Raw genomic sequence first — 19,506 nt, 5'->3', positions numbered from 1 at the left:
GCTCCCTCCTGTCTATACACAGACTGATGACTTTTCAGCAGTGTTAATGGCCACATAAAGGACAATGGCCATCTACTTTAAGCAGAAATGTAAAGCCACTCAGCCAAGGTTAACCACCGACATCAAGCTGCAATCTGACTCTTCTGAGCTTCGCGATTGATCGCAGATCAGATGCAGTCTGGTATTGAACAGGATTTAAGCCAAGCCACCTCTCTAGAGAGAGAAGAAGAAAGAGAGGAAGAGGAGGGACAGGCCACACAGGTATCCTGCATTATTGATTATCCAGTTGGGGGACTTCTATGTTGAATGAAGGCATGAAGCCACACAGGAAGAAACAGCTTCCACAAATAAAACACAGCTCGTTTCTCCTTATTAGCAGGTACCAGAGGAGGTGTCTGCACTCCTGAGATCAGACTTGGCTCGGCATGGGAAAATAAGAGCACTAACACCTCAGAGCTTAAGGACTCCCTATCGGCCTTCTTTCTCATAAATGCATCCAACCGAGGCTCTGAAGGCATTAAGCCTGTCACTCACATGATCCTGCCTTGCAGCTACAGCAGAGCTGAACTGTGCTGGCTGAGAAGACACAGCTCACATTCAAAGAAAGGCACCTCAAGGAGAAGAAGTAGTAATATAAAGTCTTAACGAGCCTTAACAATGTTACGCATGGCGGTGGAGAGTTTGAGAAACATGAATTTTTAATGCCAGCCGGCGATGTAATGAGACATACTTAATGCAGCGAGAAAAAAGGGCAAAAAAGGAGACTATTCTGGTATCCATTCAACCTGGTAGCTTTCCTCAGCTGCACCTCTTTGTGAACACTAATCTTCCCACAGTGCATTCAACTTCTGCCTGTGGATCAAATTATGTGGTACATACCAGCTGCACATGCACTTCCTGTGTGCAAGGCGCCACAGATAAGACATCGTCTTTCAATAAAAATGCACAAATAAACAGTTTTTTTCCAACTATTCTTCTTTATTGTTTCATCCGTGTGTTATTGCTGTTTAGCTCCCTGCCACGTGTGATGCTGAGAAAAGCCTCGAACCTTTACACATGCACCTTTAACACCCTGATCACACCTCAGCTGTGTCACCTCTCCTGTCCATTTATCTTCAATACAACCCCGTCAAAATAAATTTCACTGCTTCAAGACATTATAATCTTACAAATATGCAATAATGTGCATATTTTCTACACTGATCTAAGACAGAAACACTCAAACAGCTGTGATCTGAAGCTTTTTACGTTTGAGGGTTTCCCTACTTCCTGTTTCTCAAAGCTAGAATATTTAATGCAGAGCTCCCTTTATTTATTAAAGGATTGCATCTACGCTACATACAGAGGTCCACGCTACATCTGTCATTCCACTACTACACCCAGCATGTGGTGTAGTAGTGCTATTAAAGAGTCGGAGCGCACCTGTGACACATTGACCCCGCACGCCACCGCTCAATGCCATAGGTTATGTAACCATCGCTATGGCTCCCAGTAAACTAACCCCCAAGCTACTGACCACTTTTATGTGGAATATTTTATTGCATGGTTTTTTAATGGATGAGTTGACGTTATGAATTAATCAACACTAATAATAGTGTTTGTTCAGGGAAGCCACATGTTGAGTTCAGCCTTGCTTCGCTGCCATTTTTCCAGATGCAGGCTTTCCATGCACGCACTAAACCCTCAATAAGACACGTTTGTTTTTATTGGCCGTCTTGGGTGACATATTGCTAGCCAACATTCTGTTTCTGCATCAACCCAAACACCACCTTGATCTGCTCACTTCTACATCCTGCCCCTTTTATTCCATCTTACAGACTTTCTTGTTCTTTTCTTTTCCAGCCATCATCCAGTCAGGTGCTCTGCAGAAGTCAAAGCTTTTCCCAGCATCTATACCACTCTTTCCACAATATTTTGCATCACACTTAAGCCTCATACAAAATATGGTTAATGTTGTCTACTAGCAAAAATAAAATGTGTTCCCTCATTGGCTTTGCCTTCTATAGTGTGACTTCAACAGTGCAAGTATTGCTACATGTATTCTGCTTAACATTCTAGTCACTAAAAAGTAAATTAGATCATTAATTTCATTACAAAAATACTAAATCTGTCCATTGGCTAATATTTTATACATTTTCCGTATATGCTATATCTGTGTCACAAATGGATGGAACACTTAAGAGGTCCAGAAACAGAGCTCAGTGCAAACACAGGAGGGTTTGACAGTAAGTATTGAACATCGAGGAATGTCTCAGGAGGGTCGTTAGCTCATCCTCCTAACTCCGCTGTGGAACATTAGGGTCTTCTTGGCTGCTCTCCAGCAGCTCATCCTCAGAAAAGCTAATGTGAAGGCAGGTATCATTCATAGGAGAGGAGAAGGGCAGCGGGTGACCACAGGTGTCCAAATGTAAGCTGAGGGTCGGGGCTTCAGATTTACAGGCTGAGTGAACTGCTTCACGCCTCTCCTCTAAGGGACTGTCACAGCCGCTGGAGGCCGTTAAAAAGGTCCCATGGTCCCCGAACAGGTCGTCATCATCACGGAGTGGTGACAGCAGAGACTTGGTTTCGGAGCGGACGCCTGAGTCTTCGCTGGCCGAACAGGAGCTGCTCTCGCCGTTGCTGAGCGAGTGGAATTCATTCGACGACAGAGAGCTGGGGGTGATGTCCCGGAACGAGAGGCTGCTGCTGCGGCTGGGAGCCACGTCATTAGCCGTGGCCTCTGCAGGCATGGGCACGGCTGGGATTTCTGACCCCGGGGACAACGTCCTGCTAGCCCTCTTGCGGTTCATGGAGGGTGGCGGAGGGTCAAGTTTGGGGATTATCTGTTTACACCTGCCAATGACAAGAACCCAAGAGAGAAACTGGTTAGCAAAGTCTAACAAACACCCTTTAATGATGAGAAGTTCACATTTTTTGTCCCTGCTCTGCTAAAGGAATCATTTTCCTTAGGGTACAGAAATAAGTCTCAAGCCAGTTTTACTCCATCAGTCACATTACACTCCATTAACCTGAGTACACTGTGACGTAAGCTGTTACTACACAAGACAGTGACGCTCTCTTTTTCTCCAGCCCCCCTTGTTGTTTTGGCTGTCTAGGAACTTATCTACATCCCACAGCTCCCCGTTGAGAAAACAGAGGGACAGGAGAAGACAGAGAGCCAGAGACCGGGGGAGAGGAGGGTAAGGGAGCGAGGAAAGAGCTGCAGGCTTTCCCTTGTCATACACACCAGAAATAGCTACAATGCAGTCTCTGATTTCACCACAGCAAAGCCGTGATGACAAGCACCAGTGCACCCAACCACACCCAATTACAGTCATTCTGTTGGAAAATGACTCCTGACACACAGCCGATAACAAACCTCACTTCCTCCCTGACTCCTCCCGGTGGCGGCTAACTTCATTCCCCTATAAAAATCCGGTCCAGGGTTGGATCCTGCTCTGAGTAATGAACTTATGTGACTTAATGATGTATTTACCGTCTCTGCTTCTGCACAAGGACGACAGCTAACAGTAATGACAGACTCGTAATGGTGAGGAAAACATCCAGAGATAATTATCCACTATTTCCCAAAACTGACAAAAGGAGTAACACACACACACACACACGTGGATGGAGGGGTAAAAGTCAAGCTGAACTCCAACAGACTCCAACGCCACAAGAGACATCATTAGTTTTTATTTGCCAACTGTGGTGACTCATGGTATGCTGATGTAACTGATCGATTGGTCAGAACAACACCTGGATGGATTGCCATGGAAGTTGGTTTAGAGAATCACAGAGGATGGAGCCTTTGACTTTTCCTTAAGCAGCACACTCAGTCTAAGAAACGCTTTGACTATCATCTGATGCCTCTGAGGGCAGCAACCAGCTCCCAGCAGAAATCTACATTAAACCCATACACTGGCCTTCCTAAAGGTATGTTTTGACAAATACATTAGCCCTCTTCTTGTTGGTGTTTGACCTTTTTTGAGGAAATCCAGCTCAAATGTTTCTCCTCCTTACCGCTTCAGTTTTTCTCAACACTCCCTCCGGGGATACATGCCGTCTTGTGGGTTATCAAAACAAACAGCATAATTAAATGTTTTATTCTGCACTGTTTATTTCTGTGTGTGCTGCTGAGATGATTGCAGCTGGATGAAGGAGCAGGCTGCTTTTCCTCCCCCTCCTCCTTTTCTCTGTCACATTGACACCCCTCTCTGCTTCGCTGCCCTATCTCCCTCTACTGTGTGTTTTTTCCTTTCCATTATTCTCTGTCTCTTTGTATTACTGAATCATTGTTTCTGTGTACATTCAGCCTACCTACACCTTAGCTGCTGGTGTGCCTCTCCTCCTCCATCTAATTTAATGCACTAAAATAATAGGTCAGGTAGAAGGATTTCGAAAAGTAAATCTGGTTGCAAGAGTGCAATACATAGAAAGAATCTGACATCATACACAGGCATCACTGATGTAAAATGCAAAGCTGAAAATCGAATGGCAACCTTCTGGGTCAGAGAATGCCCATGAAGCCCATGTAAAAGTGCAGTTCAACCCGCAGCCTCTAGGGGTTGACACCAAAAGCAAGGCAATCCCTATAATCTCCCATTTACGCATAATTTGGGTGCGAGCACCTTGAATAAGAGGCGGATGCTGCCTGCTTCAACACTCACAGCAGCCCAGGATAACATCACTAGCTAGCATCATAAAGGTTCATGAAAAATCTAGGACATGAAACAAGTTAGCGAAAGTCGTAACGTACGTCTGTAAAAATATGGAATGCATGCTATATTACAGTTACGCAAGCAGTGTGGTCGTGGCAACAACAACAACAACGACGACAGACAGCGACCTGAGACAGTGAAGCAGCAAAAGTGTCGACTCGCTTCTGACAGTGTCATGGCTCACGGTGCACAAAAGCTCTCACACCAAAGATGGTTAGCTTAGCACAAAATACCATTTAATGACCGTTTACACAAACTGAATCAGCCACTGGTTTAATTTCAGCATAGAATAAAAGTAGCTTTTTCTAATTTGGTGCATTAAATAGTGGATGGCAACCTTTGACATCTTATAATAAAAAAAAAGAATGATCAGAAGAACGATCACTCACTTTCTCATTTGTCTGTGAGCCTGTTCTGAGCAGATGCAGGGTTCCCATAAGTTTTTATTTATTTATTGTCAGCTGGTGCCAGCCACAAGTTCAAAAGTGTCTTTTTCTGTATGCGTCTCTTTTTTCCTCTGGCTGCTGGTCAAACATGTAGCAGAACAATATGTGAGACCTGTGGTGCTGTACGCCTGAGGATGGACTCATCACATTCTCCATCTGGTTGATTCAGTAAAGCAAAACATGCATGTGACCAAACACACACACAAAGAAAATCGAATTCCACTTTGTCAGAAAGACGTTCTGACAACAAGACGAAGGCTTGGAGACAGAGTGTCGTACACAAAACCTCTGACTCCCTGATTACCTCAATGCAAATGCGGTTCTTAATTTGCAGAAGCACATCCGCATGTAAATGGTGGTTATTATGCAGTCATTAGCAGAGGAATCACTGGTGAGGCCTACACACGAGCCCACTAACACCCACACTGTTCATCTACCACATGCCCAGTCCCATGCTTGTGCCACACAAACACACACACCACGGCTCCACATGCTGGTTATCATGAGTAATACTCACACAGAGAGAGGAAGAAGGGGCAGAAAGGAGGAGAAGAGGAGGAGTAAGAGGAGAGGAAGGGGGCTTAGGCAGTGGCAGAGAGCTCCCCAGGCTCCCAGGGAGAGGCAGGCTGGTGCAGCAAACGATGAGAAGGGCAGGGATGGGGACGGGACGATGAAAGGCATGAGCTGTGGGGTTTGTTTGAGCAGAGTGACAGACTGAGCTGCTGGTATCAAATGAGGGGTGGTTAAATGAGGAAGAGGACGAGGAGAAGTGGGTCCTCACACCTGTACCAAAGAGAGGCAACAGTTAGACTACAAAGAGGCAGGCAGCCATGCAAGGCAGAAAGACTGATGGAATGTGGGCTCACTTTAAATTTACATGCTGGATTTGAACATCTACAACTTTGGCACCTTCAGCAGCAGCAGCATCCATTCACATCAGCTGATAAGAGAGTAGTTATGAAGGGCTGGGAAGTACTGCGTTTAAGTTATTTAATAATTTTCCTGAACAGAATAATAACGCTCAATCACTGTGAATTGGTGAATACAACCATAATCAGGAGTCTTAGGCTGCAGTTGCCATGGAGACAGAGCTGTGGAGGTGCAAATCAGAGAAGAAGAAAATTCTAAATTCTTTGATTTTAAAGTTAAGTGGTCAAAACACATTCTATAATTAATTTGATGTATTTAATGCAGATTAAATGGACAGTGCTATAGGCTGGTTTAAATTCTATTTATCAATGTTTCTCATGTTAATGGTGTTTCCTCCATGGTTGTGTGTTTGGATCCATTCTGGTCACTTTGTTTTGGGTCCTAAACACCTTAGGAACTGACCAGCTGACTATTAGTTACTCTGGGTGGTATTATTCTAGCCTATAAAATAACTGTGATGAACCTCAGAGTAATTTCTGACTCACACATTAAACAGGTCTCTTGGGCAGCCTTCATTCTTGCTTTATGTAAAAGGACAAGGGTGGAGTTTTAGGCAGAAAGTCTGACTTTAATAATCACTGCCAGATGGCTCTCTGGAGAAAAGTAATGCAATGCTGAATTTAATTACCACAGAAGTAATTAAACTTTGACACATCACCTCAAACAAAGCACCCTAAAGAAAATATCTTAATATGAGAGTGTAGTACATGCAGCCGGATACAGAAACATGATGGGTGGAGATTAAATTCTGTAGGCACCTTGTAAGATGTAGTTAACTAACATTTTTACATACACTGGCGATATTAAGCTAGCAATGTTACTGCAACTGTGACTCATGTTATATTGTCTATAGGGAAAGTAAACAGGACTCTGAAACCAGACATGTCTGCAACAGCTCCTCCCACACTCTCCATGCACCTTGTCCACTCCCACAGGAAGACCCAGGTGGAAGAAGAAGAAGATGGCAAGACTGCTTTTGCTAGCTCAACAGGTTATTAGAATTTAGTGCAATGTGCTCTCATCCCTCCATTCTACTCAGTGCTGAGCCCATCAGGGTCGATGCACAATAAACAGGGAGATATAATCCCTACAGAGACTCCACCACCTAAATGCGGCTGTCAGTGTGGAGGAGCACTGGAGCTTTCAGTCACTCATGAAAAAGACGCTGAGATACCTAAACTCCTCCAGCTGGGATAGATTCACATGTGTGGATATTACCAAATGGAACACTGAAGGTCTCTGGGAGCACCAGAAGGACGACACTGTCCACAAACAGCAGAGACGTCACCCTGTGCAGCACCATGCCGCTGTTACCACTGCTGCCACTGAAACAAATCCAAAGCAGCTGCTGCCTGAACATCAAGAGATAAGTCTGAAATCAGCAGGAAGTTCATTAAAGGATTCACTTTTCTAACACTGAGCGATGTGCGTCAGGTTACTCACTCCGGGGAAATGTGTTTTCTTGGGGAGAATTAAATGTCACATGAAAATCAATAGAGAGATCAGAGAGGCAAGAAGGTTGCTTTAGAAATTTAAACGTCAATCTCCCCGCGGTGTCTGAAGTACATATGACTCATAAGCACAGCGGGATGATTTTCTTCAACGCTCAATAAACAAGGAACAAAGAAAAAAAAATGCAGATCAAAAGGGGAAGATGAGGAGTCAGTAAAACCTCTGTGCCTCCAAGAAGATGTGACAAAAAACACAATGTAGGAGGTTTAACTGAGAGAGGGGGGATTTATAAAAGTGTCTTCCTTTTGTACTGAAATGACAAAGGAAGACGCGTGCTGCGTCTGTGTGGGATGTTAAAGTGTAGGTGGATGAACGTGAGAGCCTGCAAACTTCCAACACTGTTAATTTTTATTAAAGAGCAGCTCCCTGTCCGTGATTCTTCTTCTTACCGACTCACCTTCTCTGCTGAAACCACGGATGAATCTCACAGCTAATCCTCACAAACGACAGTATCCATTTCTGTGTGTGTAAATCTGGCTGGCAGTGCTAGCTCTGCCCAAACGCCAGGAAACATCATCCATTACCCCCATCACATCAATGCAATTAAATTATGGTCCGATGAGATCTGCAGCTGCAGCCCTGACACACACACACACACCATGATGAAGCGGTTAAACAAAACAAAATAAACGAGAATATCATGAGATCAGGTCAGGAAATGTGATTACACAATGTGTAACACTGAGTGGAAGAGAAAGCAGTCTATACCATACCAGAGGAAGCCGTGACTCACTCACACATATAAGCTGGTCACCATATGTCTGCTTGCTCTGTGTGGGCATGCTGTAGTTTTTAGCAGCACAGCACAGCTCTGGGGATCTTTGGTCAGTCCGCCACTGAAATATCTCAACACTTTTGCATGGATTGATATTTTGTTCTGTTCTGACTCTGGTGATCCTCTGACTTTGTGGCCACAAAGTGTTTTTTAAGCCCACTAAAACATCCTGCTTTGATTTTTCCAGCTCGATGTGTAAAGCTCTGTAGAGTTCAGTGCAGCCGCAGCATGCTGTGATCATGAAGCGCTTGCTGTAGAGCGTGCACTGATATGAAGGAGAAGGCACGTGTGACTTTAGAGGCTAAACTGTATTAATATTAATAATGTGAAGCGAAGAGGTTGTGGCACTCCAGCCTCGACCTGTGGGAGTTTCAAGAGGAGGAGAGGCCGGGTGAGAACAGACGGCTGCTAGTTCACAGGACATAAAAATCAGGCCACTCAGGCTGTAAACATTGATCCGCAGGGGAAATCCAGAAAACAAAAGCAAATGGAAGCAATAAAATCTGCTGTGAGGGGGAGGAGGGTGAGGAAGGGCAGACACGGGAGTCTGACTGCACCAAAGGTGATGCAGGAGGAAACAGAATAATACAAAGAAGATGGAAGTCATAATGTTCCTAAGCAGCAGTGAGTTGTCTTTTTCTGTTGCTTCTAATGAGGAGTCACACTCACACATGTCTTAAAGGTAGGGTAGGAGATTTCATTCTGATGCACTTTTTGTTAAATTAGTTTAACTTCTCTTTACAATCCGATAGCAACCGATTAGTTTGGCAGTTTCACTTTAAAACGAAGAATATTAATCATCTGTGGAAGCTATAAAATGCTAAAAACATCAGCCAATCCTATGAGGTGCACCTGCGCGGAGTATTGGCTGGTTGTCACTCTCTTCCTGCTCTGCGCGCACCAGAGAGGTACGTGCATGATGGCCGAAGTCACAGGCGTGGCTTCGGGGTGAGCTAAGAGAGAAAGGGGCGTGTGTTTACTTTCAAAATCTGGCTGACTCTCACCGAGTTTTCAAAATCTCCTACCCTACCTTTAATGTGCTACACCAGCTAACATTAGCATGCTAACAGTGGTATAATATTGCTCTCTCGAGTGGATAACCAATATAATTCATCCAAACCCTAGCATGATATACCAATGTAGATAAACCAATGCCAGATACGTACTTTAATGGAGGCCAAGTTTAGCCTGGCTGCGTGCCTATGTTTGGAATATTATGGAAAATAAAATACTAGATTAGTGAGCTAACTTATCGCAATAATTCCCAAGTGTCATCCACGTTATAAACTCAACTCAACATTACACACAATAATAATCCCTTTGTGTATCAGCTTAGGATTAAAGTTTGTGGTTACACATAAGGTGATATCATTCAGGAGAAAAGGCAAGTACGGGGGGGGGGGGGGGGGGGGGTTTGGTGGAGAGGGAAATGTGTAAACTTCATCTTTGTTCAGCTTCGGAGACAGAAAATACAAAGTGTGGTGGGAGAGGGAAGCTCAGGAGGAAACCTGACTTGTGGTTACATAATAATAAAGAAAGAGTAAAAAGGAGGAGTTAAAGCCTGGAGCTCCTAACATTCAGATGGAAATGTACACTAACAGCACAGATCTGAGGTTTCCTTTTTGTTTTCCCTCTCCCGTGCCGAGCATGTCACAAAAAAAGAGAAAAGAAAAAGTATTCTGACATATGTAGGAGGGTAAAGTTTCAGGTGGGATTGGCCGGGAGTCTGTAGCTGTCAGAAACCACAGGCGCACACACACACGCACGGCAAACACACAATGCTCCACCGAGTCCATTCCAGCTTCTTATTTTTCCTCCTTGTCTATTTTGAAATTAACATGCTCTCCTTTGAGAGTTGGCTGTGGATTATTTTCAGAGAGAGGGAGAGGAGACAGCAGGAGTTCATCCTGCTTCTACATCTTATGCAGAAAATGTTTTTTATAGCGTTACTGGTCTTTGGCTTTATGGAGATTAAAAGCTCATTAAAAAGTGATTATATGCTGGGGCTCCATGTATGCACTCAAGGTAAAGTCTGTGTGTGTGCCAGAGGATTCAAAGATAAAGTCAAATATAAAGCAGTGAAAATGTGATAAAATGTGAACAAATAATGAAGCTCAAACATCCCTGAAAAGCAAAACATGTTCATTATGAATTATTCCCCTGAAATAATTGTATTTACTGTCTCTCCATGCACATTTTAATGGCTTCTCCAAATGAGTTATTGCATGAAACAGAAACACTAAAAGTTAAAGCTGATGGAGCTTCTGTGCTTTTCTTGAATCTCATTCTCTCTCTCTCTGATTCCCTCTTTCAACCTCAGACCTGATCCTCTCTTTGTTTGTCTCACCCGAACCCTTTTCTTCCCTGCTCGCTGTAATCCCCTGATTACAGTCACACTTTCATTAGCTGCAGGCAGTTTCTGCTGACTTGAGCTGTTCTCCACTAATAACGCTAAAAGCTACAGGACGTGTATGTCACTGTGTAGCCTGGTTACCCCGAACACAAACCGACTGGTACCACATTAGGTGTGTGTGTGTGTGTGTGTGCAGCAAAAAGGATCAGCTCAACGTTTTGGAAATTGTCCAGGATTTTGGATGAGAAGCTTGATACAGTTATACCTTAGCTTAGCTCGGCACAAAGACTGGAAACAATCCTGAAGGAGACAGCTAGCAATCCGTGAAGCCTCCATCCTCCCAAATAAAGCAGGCGCATCCTTCATTATGTATAATTTTAGGCAATGTAAACGGATGAACTAGATATTTAGCATGTGTTTATTTCTACTGTAAAGCTGGACATTTTTCCATGGAGGTTTAAGTGCCATCAACACTGATAGCTTGCTCCTGTCTCTAGTCTATATGCTAAGTTAACTAGCTTTTTATTAAATGTACAGATGTGTCAGTCAAGTAGTCGTGAACTCTGTGCAATATCATGAGGACATGGATCTTACTTTTCATCCATGTTGGCCGAGTTTCTGGCAGAGAATGGGACGATCTCATTGCAGGAGCTCTCCTTGTTGTCTGCGGTGCCATTGGCCCTGATGAATGGGTCCAGGTTGTTGACCGAAGCCGCCTGCTTGGTGCTGTTCTCCAGGTTGAGAAGGTTGAGGTAGGACTCGGCACAGTCCACCTGGGAGGGGGAGAGGGGTGAGGTTGGGAGCGGCCATGCGGGTGTGGAGGTGATGAGCTGGTCCAGGGTCTGACTGTAGTGATTCTTCAGATTCAGGGAGAGAGACTTTGCTGACACGGTGTTGCATGTTGACTGCTGGCCATCTGGAAGAAGACAGAAAACACAATAAGGACAACCAGCATGTTGATCTTTACAAAGATCCTCCCAAGTCATTACAGGCAAAAGGAGCTGGCAGAGAGCCACACACAGCAGCACCCAGGCCAGCCTAACACCAGCAAGATAAAAGGGCAAAGTATGATTCACAATGCATCAATTTAAAACACATAATCAATATGTATACAGACACACAAATCTGTGGTGTGTGTATGTGTGTGTGTGTGTGTGTGGTAATTCATTATTATTTTTTGCAGGATCCGTCCCTATTCTAGCTGCTGTAAACACAACCTTCTTCCAAAAATCCTCCTTTGGGACAAAGTGTTTGTATATGCACCAAAATGAAGGTTATTAGCATAATAAAACTCAGAGAACAAAGTCTGTGAGTGGGAGATAATGCTGACAGAATGCAGTTTAAAATCCACTGTGCACAGCGTGAATTACTTTCAGAGAGGCGTGCGGTGTGTAACATAACGTGTGGCTGATGTCTGATTGTGATTGTCGAGCCAATGCAAAAGCACAACAATCCTTTCAAAGGGAAACTTCAAATATTAAGAGTTGCCAGATTAATAATTTTAATAAAAATATCTCTCAGTCTCAGTCTTTATGGCAGTATGAAAGTTTACTTTGGTTTTTTTTTTAAGCCCCATTTTTCAATTTCCCTGCATCTCATTGGGACCAACGTGTTTGCAATATTGAAGAAGAACAGTACAACCCCTGTTTTTTTCTGCACTTCTTTCATGTGGCTCTAACCAGGTCAACAAAATAAAATTAAGCTAATAATGTTAGCATAACTAACTCTTTTTTTACCTAAGGAAACTGTGCTTTGGTGCACTCTGGTTGCAGAGCAGCACTCATAACATGGCAGCCTCTGCCCCATCAAACACAACAGACAGTGTTCACAGGCAGGATCACCGTGTGTGTGTGTGTCGTGACTGTCTACATCCTCCACAGGCCAAAAGAGGAGTCAGCAAAGAGGACTGCAGCAGACGAAGGGAGCAACCTGACCTGACACGAGCACGTCTGAGACATAACACTGTTCCTACCAGTCACCTCTTTTAGTCACTTACTGTGTCCATTAGCTTGTGGCTCCTGCTGTGGCTGCCCCGGCTGAGCTGTTTTTGGCGAGCGCGCCTCCAGCTCTTTCAGTTGCTGCACGAGCAGGGCCAGGTGCTGCAGCAGGTCCCTGTTCTGCAGCAGCAGCTGGTGGACGCGGGCCTGAGCCTCCATACGAGCAGCAGACTCTGCAGCCATCTGATCTTTCAGCAGCTGCACCTGTAGTGGGAACAAAGGCCAAGGTGTGTTTGTTTGAGCACGGGCCGTCAGTGATTCTATCACAGTTTTCCTGATGCCACACTTAAACTTACAACATGAGTTTTTGATGATCTTGTGTGTACAAAATTGGATTTATAATCCTGTTTGCATCCATTCTTTGTAGAGTGACACTTAGTCTTAGGTTAGGTTGGTGCTTTATTATCCTGCACCAAGTCTTCACCCATTCCTGTGCTAGTGCTGCCCCCTAGTGGCACAGCATCAGGACAACAAATACCAAGAGATTCACAGTGATTGCACTGAAATATGCAATCATGCCTTCACCAAATGCACAGTTACAGTGCACCATGGGAGAAGTAGGAGTGGAAGAAGTAACAACAATGCTATTATTAACATTATGGTTGGCGGTTCTGAGAAATCAAAGGGAACGGACTGGGTTTTTGGGATTAGGTGTCCCCCTGCCTATGCCAGCAGGAATATTCAGGTTTCCCTGCTCTCTCTCTTTTAGCAACATGATAACAACTGTGTCCATCAGCCTGGCTCTGAGGGAAAATCCACAGACACACCAAAGCCTGCATGTTTGAATCTTTCACCCTGTCACAGTAGAAACAATAATAAGTCTGCCAGATTTCAGACAAAGATGTAGTTTTTCACCTCATGAAAGAGTGACCAGGTCGTTATGTATCACCATGGGAGAAGTAGGAGTGGAAGAAGTAACAACAATGCTATTAATAACAATTAGCATTATCTTACCTGTGCGACGGCCACCTGTGTGTGCTGCTGCTGCTGCTGCAGCTGCTGCTGGAGGAGCTGCAGGAAGTGCTGCGATGCCAGTGGAGTGAGAGACGGGGAGCAAGGGCTGCTGGGAGTAACACCTTGAGATGTCACAGTGAAGACGGACCGTCCATCAAAATCCTGACCACAGACACACAACAGATTTTACAGATGGAACGACAACTGGTTAATTCTCCAACAGTCTGCCTCAGTGGGTTTTCGGCGCTGGCCCTCAGAACCCACAATGCTGCCAGATTTTCTACATAATAGGAGCTATTTTTAGACCCCACATGAATGCAATTAATGAAGGAGTGGGACAGAAACTTTCCGGTCTTGTGAATCCCTGGAACCAGGACTGTAACCCTCTGATCTGGAGCCCCCTGGAGTCCCACTACCCACTCCTAACTACCAGAACTGGAATAATCTCTAAGCTCATTACCATCATAAACTCCTTTCCTCTATTTCCGTCCTCCTCGTACCTCTCCCCTCATCTTTAGATGACTTTCCTGATGATCTCCAGTAGCACAAACATCCATAAGCAGCTTATTCCTTTAGTTTTCACCTCATCTAATATACAGTGCAGCCAGACAGAGCCTGAGGTAGCAACACTCAGCAAGAAGTAAGGTTCCAGTTTGTCGATGACACGTCTGCATAATCACACCTGAAATTGTCCTTTTTGGTAATATTGTACAAAATGAGGATTGTAAAGCTGACATCTCACCACTAGAGGGCAAAGTGGCACACTGCAAAGAGAGGCTGATTCAGCTTAAACTGAGTGCATCTTAATGAGGACCAAAGTAAAAAATGAGCCTTTTTTATTTTAAAGAGGGTCTTTTATTTCTATTTTTTTATTTAGACACTGATCTTATTTTAGATTTCTCTAACCCTACTGACACCAGCCTGAAACATGTCTAATGCCGGATCACTTAGTTCACAGTAGTGCTTTAATTGTTAACAGAAATAGCAGCAAGCTTACAAAAGATAATTTAACCCTTCAGGTGGTTTTGGAGGCATTTCTGTGATTGTTTCCACCCTCACATCAAATTCCACCACCACCACCTCCATCAGTATATTTTCCCTTTCCATTACTGAAACCTCTCATTATTCCTTCTTCAATCCCTCGCTCGCTTTCTCTCTCTCTCTCTCTCTCTTCTCTCCATGCTTATCTCCATAGAGCAGATGTTCGTGAACCCCTCAATGGGATTATGGTTGGCGGTTCTGAGAAATCAAAGGGAACGGACTGGGTTTTTGGGATTAGGTGTCCCCCTTACTATGCCAGCAGGAATATTCAGGTTTCCCTGCTCTCTCTCTTTTAGCAGCATGATAACAACTGTGTCCATCAGCCTGGCTCTGAGGGAAAATCCACAGGAACACTATCATGACACACCAAAGCCTGCATGTTTGAATCTTTCACCCTGTCACAGTAGAAACAATAATAAGTCTGCCAGATTTCAGACAAAGATGTAGTTTTTTACCTCATGAAAGAGTGACCGGGTCGTTATGTATCTACAGCTTCTGCCAAATTGAAGCTGTTATTAGCCGTGGAGAGCTGCAGCCAATGTTCTGGTCAGGTACTGCAGTAGATGACAAAGCACTTGTGCTGCACTTGCTTAGTTCTGTGAGCCATTTGGCAGCACTGTGCCTCAGATAATAGCATCAAAACACCACTAAAGCCAAAGCAATGAATCAAGACAGCAGAGTCAATGTCCTGTGGCCTCAAAGGCAAAGCTGAAGAAACCGGCAACCACTGAATGAGGGCACTGCTGCTGTCACCGAAATGAGGCGTTTCTGATGGCCGACCTCACAAATGAGTGTTGCTTCACTGACCAGTGAGCACACAAAGATGTAGCGGCAGCGTAAATGGGGTTAGAAGGCTTCAAGCCTCGGAGTGAGTGTAGCCATCATGATGATTTTTTAATCAATACACTGCATGTATGCAGGGTTTGTTGCAGCTCGTGCACTCAGAACAGGTCTAAACGGCAGTGATAGTGCCCAGTTACCTACGTTTGGTATTGACTGATAATGATGGTGAGTGTTCTTTTCTCATATCTCGGTGCCCTAAAAAGGTTCGTCACACTCTCACTGACTCACTGACTCACTAAGTGGCTTTTTTTTTCTTTTTTAGAAAAATGTACTTGACAACTTTTTGTTGGACCGTTACTGCTTCTACTGCTACTACTACTTCTTTCAAGCTACTACTTCTTTCAGAGCACTTCTGTGGCTCTCTGCATCGACTCTGCTCTGTAACACATACAATGTCCTTAACATTACTATCTCACCATGATGGTCTGTCCAGGTTTGACGACGTTCAGCTCGGCCAGGCTCTGCAGAATCTCACTGACGGCCTTCTCACACAGTGAAGCGCGCTCGTCTCCTCCCCGTCTTCCTCCCGGTTTGCCGTCCTCATCCTCTTCCTCATGCTCGGCTCCTGTCAGCTTACGACCTGCAGAGGTGCACACATTTTGACCGTCACTGCACACACTAATTTATGAATAAATGACGAGTGGCTCTTTGATGGCTGGTGGCTGTTCATTCACCGAGCAGATTACCCTCATTACTGGCAACAGTGGCCATCACAGGAATCCTTTTCCCTGTAACTAAAACGTCTGGACAATTCAGGGGACGCTCAGGTCTACATTACTTCTATGTTGTTCCTTAAATCAGTTTACATTCCAGACATGTGTGCTATCACTGTTTGATCACTGCTCTAAATTAATGAGCTGGTGAGGTCTGGTGGTTCCACTTAGGCTCTAAATAGGCATGAAATTAACCTGCAGACGGGCAGGGAAGAGGTTTGTGTTTCAGCTTTGGTGACCAGCCCTTCCTTATCTGCACATACAGGTATTCATCCACTCTAAATCTAGAAACTAGAAAAGAGTAATATCACAAAACTGTGGATGAGACATAAGTCTATCAAACTGCCCTCACCATGGCTGCTGTTCTCCTCTGTCGACTTGTCGCTCTCTCCATCCGCCTGCCCGTCAGCATCCTGTTCAGCATGCTGCAGGCTCAGCTTATGGCACACCTCAAAGGCCTGCCCCACCGTCCGCACAATACGCATGGCCTGCGTCTGATGGGGGGAAAAGAAGAAGAAGGATCATGATCATCAGATCCTTCTCTTTGTGTAGTCTGTTCAGAAACAACACTATTTATAACAATACCACACATGAAAGCATTAACTTGTAGAAGCTTAAGAAACGTGGGGCTGTAATCCTCCTCTTTTCGGTATTGACTGCAGGCTGTGGATCTGTGAGTCCACTGAATATTAAATACGCCCCCGGAAATTGAGTCCAAGAACAAATTTAAGAGCTAAATTGTCCTGTGAGCTGACATTATCAGAAAATTAACAAGATAAAAGTAAAAAACACAAAACACAAACACCCAGTCTTAATGTGCTCTGCAGAAGCCTCTGCTGACTGCAGTGTTCATTGTCATTTTTCCTGTATGATTAAAAGCTATCAGACCTGCTTCAAACTGTACCTTCTTCTTTGATTTGAAGACATTGCATCTGAAGGAATTACTAGAGCCGTCTCTTGCGATGTAGCTGAAGATCTTTAAGTCTTGTGAGTCATGAGATACGTAGAAAATCCTGCAAAACATGACGAGTTTCAGGTTATTAAAATGTGTTTAAACAAGTTTTTACAGTAAAGTCCCTTTAAAAAAAATACTTGTATTATGTTGTACAAACAAGCTCCCTCATCTAACTCTGTCCCTGCCAGAAACCCTGAACTAACAGTAAACTGGCAGAGGGTCAGGGTTTCATCTCCATCTGTAGCCCGGCTGCTGTAAAACGTCTCCATGGGGAACCGGGTGAAACAAACGCTGGCCATCCTCTGCTGAAACTCACACGCTCGCAAACACAAAAACACAAGCATGGATGATTATATTTAACACACGCAATCCCTTGATGAGGTGTGGTTTCACTAAACGAGATCCTCCCACACATTTATCCATAATTTACAAACACACATAGAAGTCTCCGAGCGCACACAAGGCTGCTTGTTTAGTAGTTACATCAGACAGGCGCTACACTTTTGGCACGGACATCGCTGATGCTGAGGCACAAATTAATGCTATTTTTTGTTTTTACAAACATATCTTCACTTGACGTATACAGCACAGTAAAGAACATTAGTCCTGCATGGTGAAGAACATGTGGGGACATTTGAAGCGAGCTTAAACATCCACTGAGAGGCATATGTTATGTGTCATCTGTAGCATGCTCACTGCAATTACTGGGATTAAAGTGAACATATGGGTGTGGAGGAGGAATATGAGAGGATGTTTAAGACATACTTTCCCTGACATTAACTCAATCATACTCTCAAATCATATCTCAAATGGCCTCTCATAATGGAAGCTGTATACCTGTAAATTGGATCTTGCATGATCATCATTTTGCTTTCATCCCACGTCCATTCTTTTCTCTATGTGTATGAAACAAAACATCATTGTTAAGCACAGATAAAAAGCCTTTATTATTTGTTATTATTGATATGCTGTGTGTTGGTAATTTTCTTTGAGAGGTACCTTCTGTTTCTTCCTCAGCATCACCTTGACCCCATCCACAGACACCACAATGCTGACCTTTTTCTTCTTGATGTTCTTGGCCTTGAATTCGTACTAGAAAAGCAAATGAAATGCACATCAGAACAAGTGTTAAGTATTCCAAGAGGCAGGCTTTAGGAGTATGTGGGCCGGACAATATATGGGGCTGACTTGAAAGGGCAGAACAAGTCGAAGTTAGCAGCTGCAAGCTAACAAGGGTCACTACAGGTTGAACATTGCATACTACACTCTGACAACTATTTTCTGTAATCCTATGTTGTCTCCACACTCTTAAGAGCTTAGGACAATGGCCAGCTGAACTACCAGAGGAACATGATCACAACAGTAATCCTACAGGTAACCTCTCTGATTGCATGACAGATTATGGTTTAACATCAGGATTGAAAAAGCTAAAATAAGCTATCTTAGCCTTTACAAAAGGCTGAAATTAGCAGTAAATGTCTATCAAAACAATCAATTAATAAATTGATGCAGAAAATATTTTGTCTGTTGGCAGAGCTGAGTAACACACACACACACAGCTTGGCAGCTCACAGTAAGAGTTTGATAAAGTTTGCTGAACTCCAGTAAAGTTGGATTACAGCGACACTTACATTTGAATTATACTGTGAACACAGAATGACTGAAAACCACCTTGCTTAATTATACAGCAGCATTTAAGTAAAAGGTCCAGAACATGGCCTTGTCTAAAGTCTGATAGCTGAGTGGTACACAACAGCTGTGACTACACTGAGTGACTAACACGTTTCCACCTTGTCAGCTGGCCGGGCGCTCTGCTGAAGAACTTAGCAAGTCTGGCCTGTCAGCTCGAATCAGCGTCCCCTTTAAACATGAAGCACAGTTCGACTCTGGTTAGCTACCAGCTACACTGAGGCCTACAGAGGAACACCCAGGACACAGACGTGTCCCAGAACTCTGTTTGACTTAGGAGCCATTAAGTTGGCTTCATAAAGAAGCCTACACAAAGCCACATTAAAATGGATGGTTCAACATTTTGGAGTGTTGTGTTGATGAAAAATGAAACAATAGCCTGCAACTACCAAAGAAATAAGCTCATCAATCCACATTTTGGGAGCACTACCCTGAAAAAAAGTGTTGAATATAATTAAAAATATCAAACCTTCTATTCAACATGTAGTATATAATATGAATTTTCTTCTCAGTCTGAAATAATCTTTTATGAGCTCACAACTTCTGTGGTAGACAAACTAGGCTGGGAGATACAGGATGGCGAGAGAGGTGAGCAGAT

At 43.9% G+C, this 19,506-nt stretch overlaps 1 protein-coding gene across 1 annotated transcript in view; it reads right to left on the bottom strand.

The window, feature by feature from the left end:
• Positions 1-975: 975 nt before the first annotated feature.
• Positions 976-19,506, bottom strand: part of LOC114444161 (carboxyl-terminal PDZ ligand of neuronal nitric oxide synthase protein) — a 34,377-nt gene continuing 15,846 nt past the window's right edge. The window contains exons 3-11 of the mRNA XM_028418582.1: positions 18,219-18,311; positions 18,057-18,115; positions 17,169-17,277; positions 16,617-16,758; positions 15,968-16,131; positions 13,668-13,829; positions 12,713-12,917; positions 11,311-11,632; positions 976-2,832 (exon numbers count right to left, since the gene is read on the bottom strand). Of these exons, the coding sequence (XP_028274383.1) occupies positions 2,277-2,832; positions 11,311-11,632; positions 12,713-12,917; positions 13,668-13,829; positions 15,968-16,131; positions 16,617-16,758; positions 17,169-17,277; positions 18,057-18,115; positions 18,219-18,311 (1,812 nt within the window). The 3' untranslated portion in view covers positions 976-2,276. The remainder of the gene's footprint in view (positions 2,833-11,310; positions 11,633-12,712; positions 12,918-13,667; positions 13,830-15,967; positions 16,132-16,616; positions 16,759-17,168; positions 17,278-18,056; positions 18,116-18,218; positions 18,312-19,506) is intronic.

The sequence above is a fragment of the Parambassis ranga genome, chromosome 12 (genome assembly GCF_900634625.1).
Source record: "Parambassis ranga chromosome 12, fParRan2.1, whole genome shotgun sequence".
Lineage (NCBI taxonomy): Eukaryota > Metazoa > Chordata > Actinopteri > Ambassidae > Parambassis > Parambassis ranga.
Note: the sequence above shows the minus strand (reverse complement) of the source record. Positions and strands in the feature narration are given on the sequence as shown.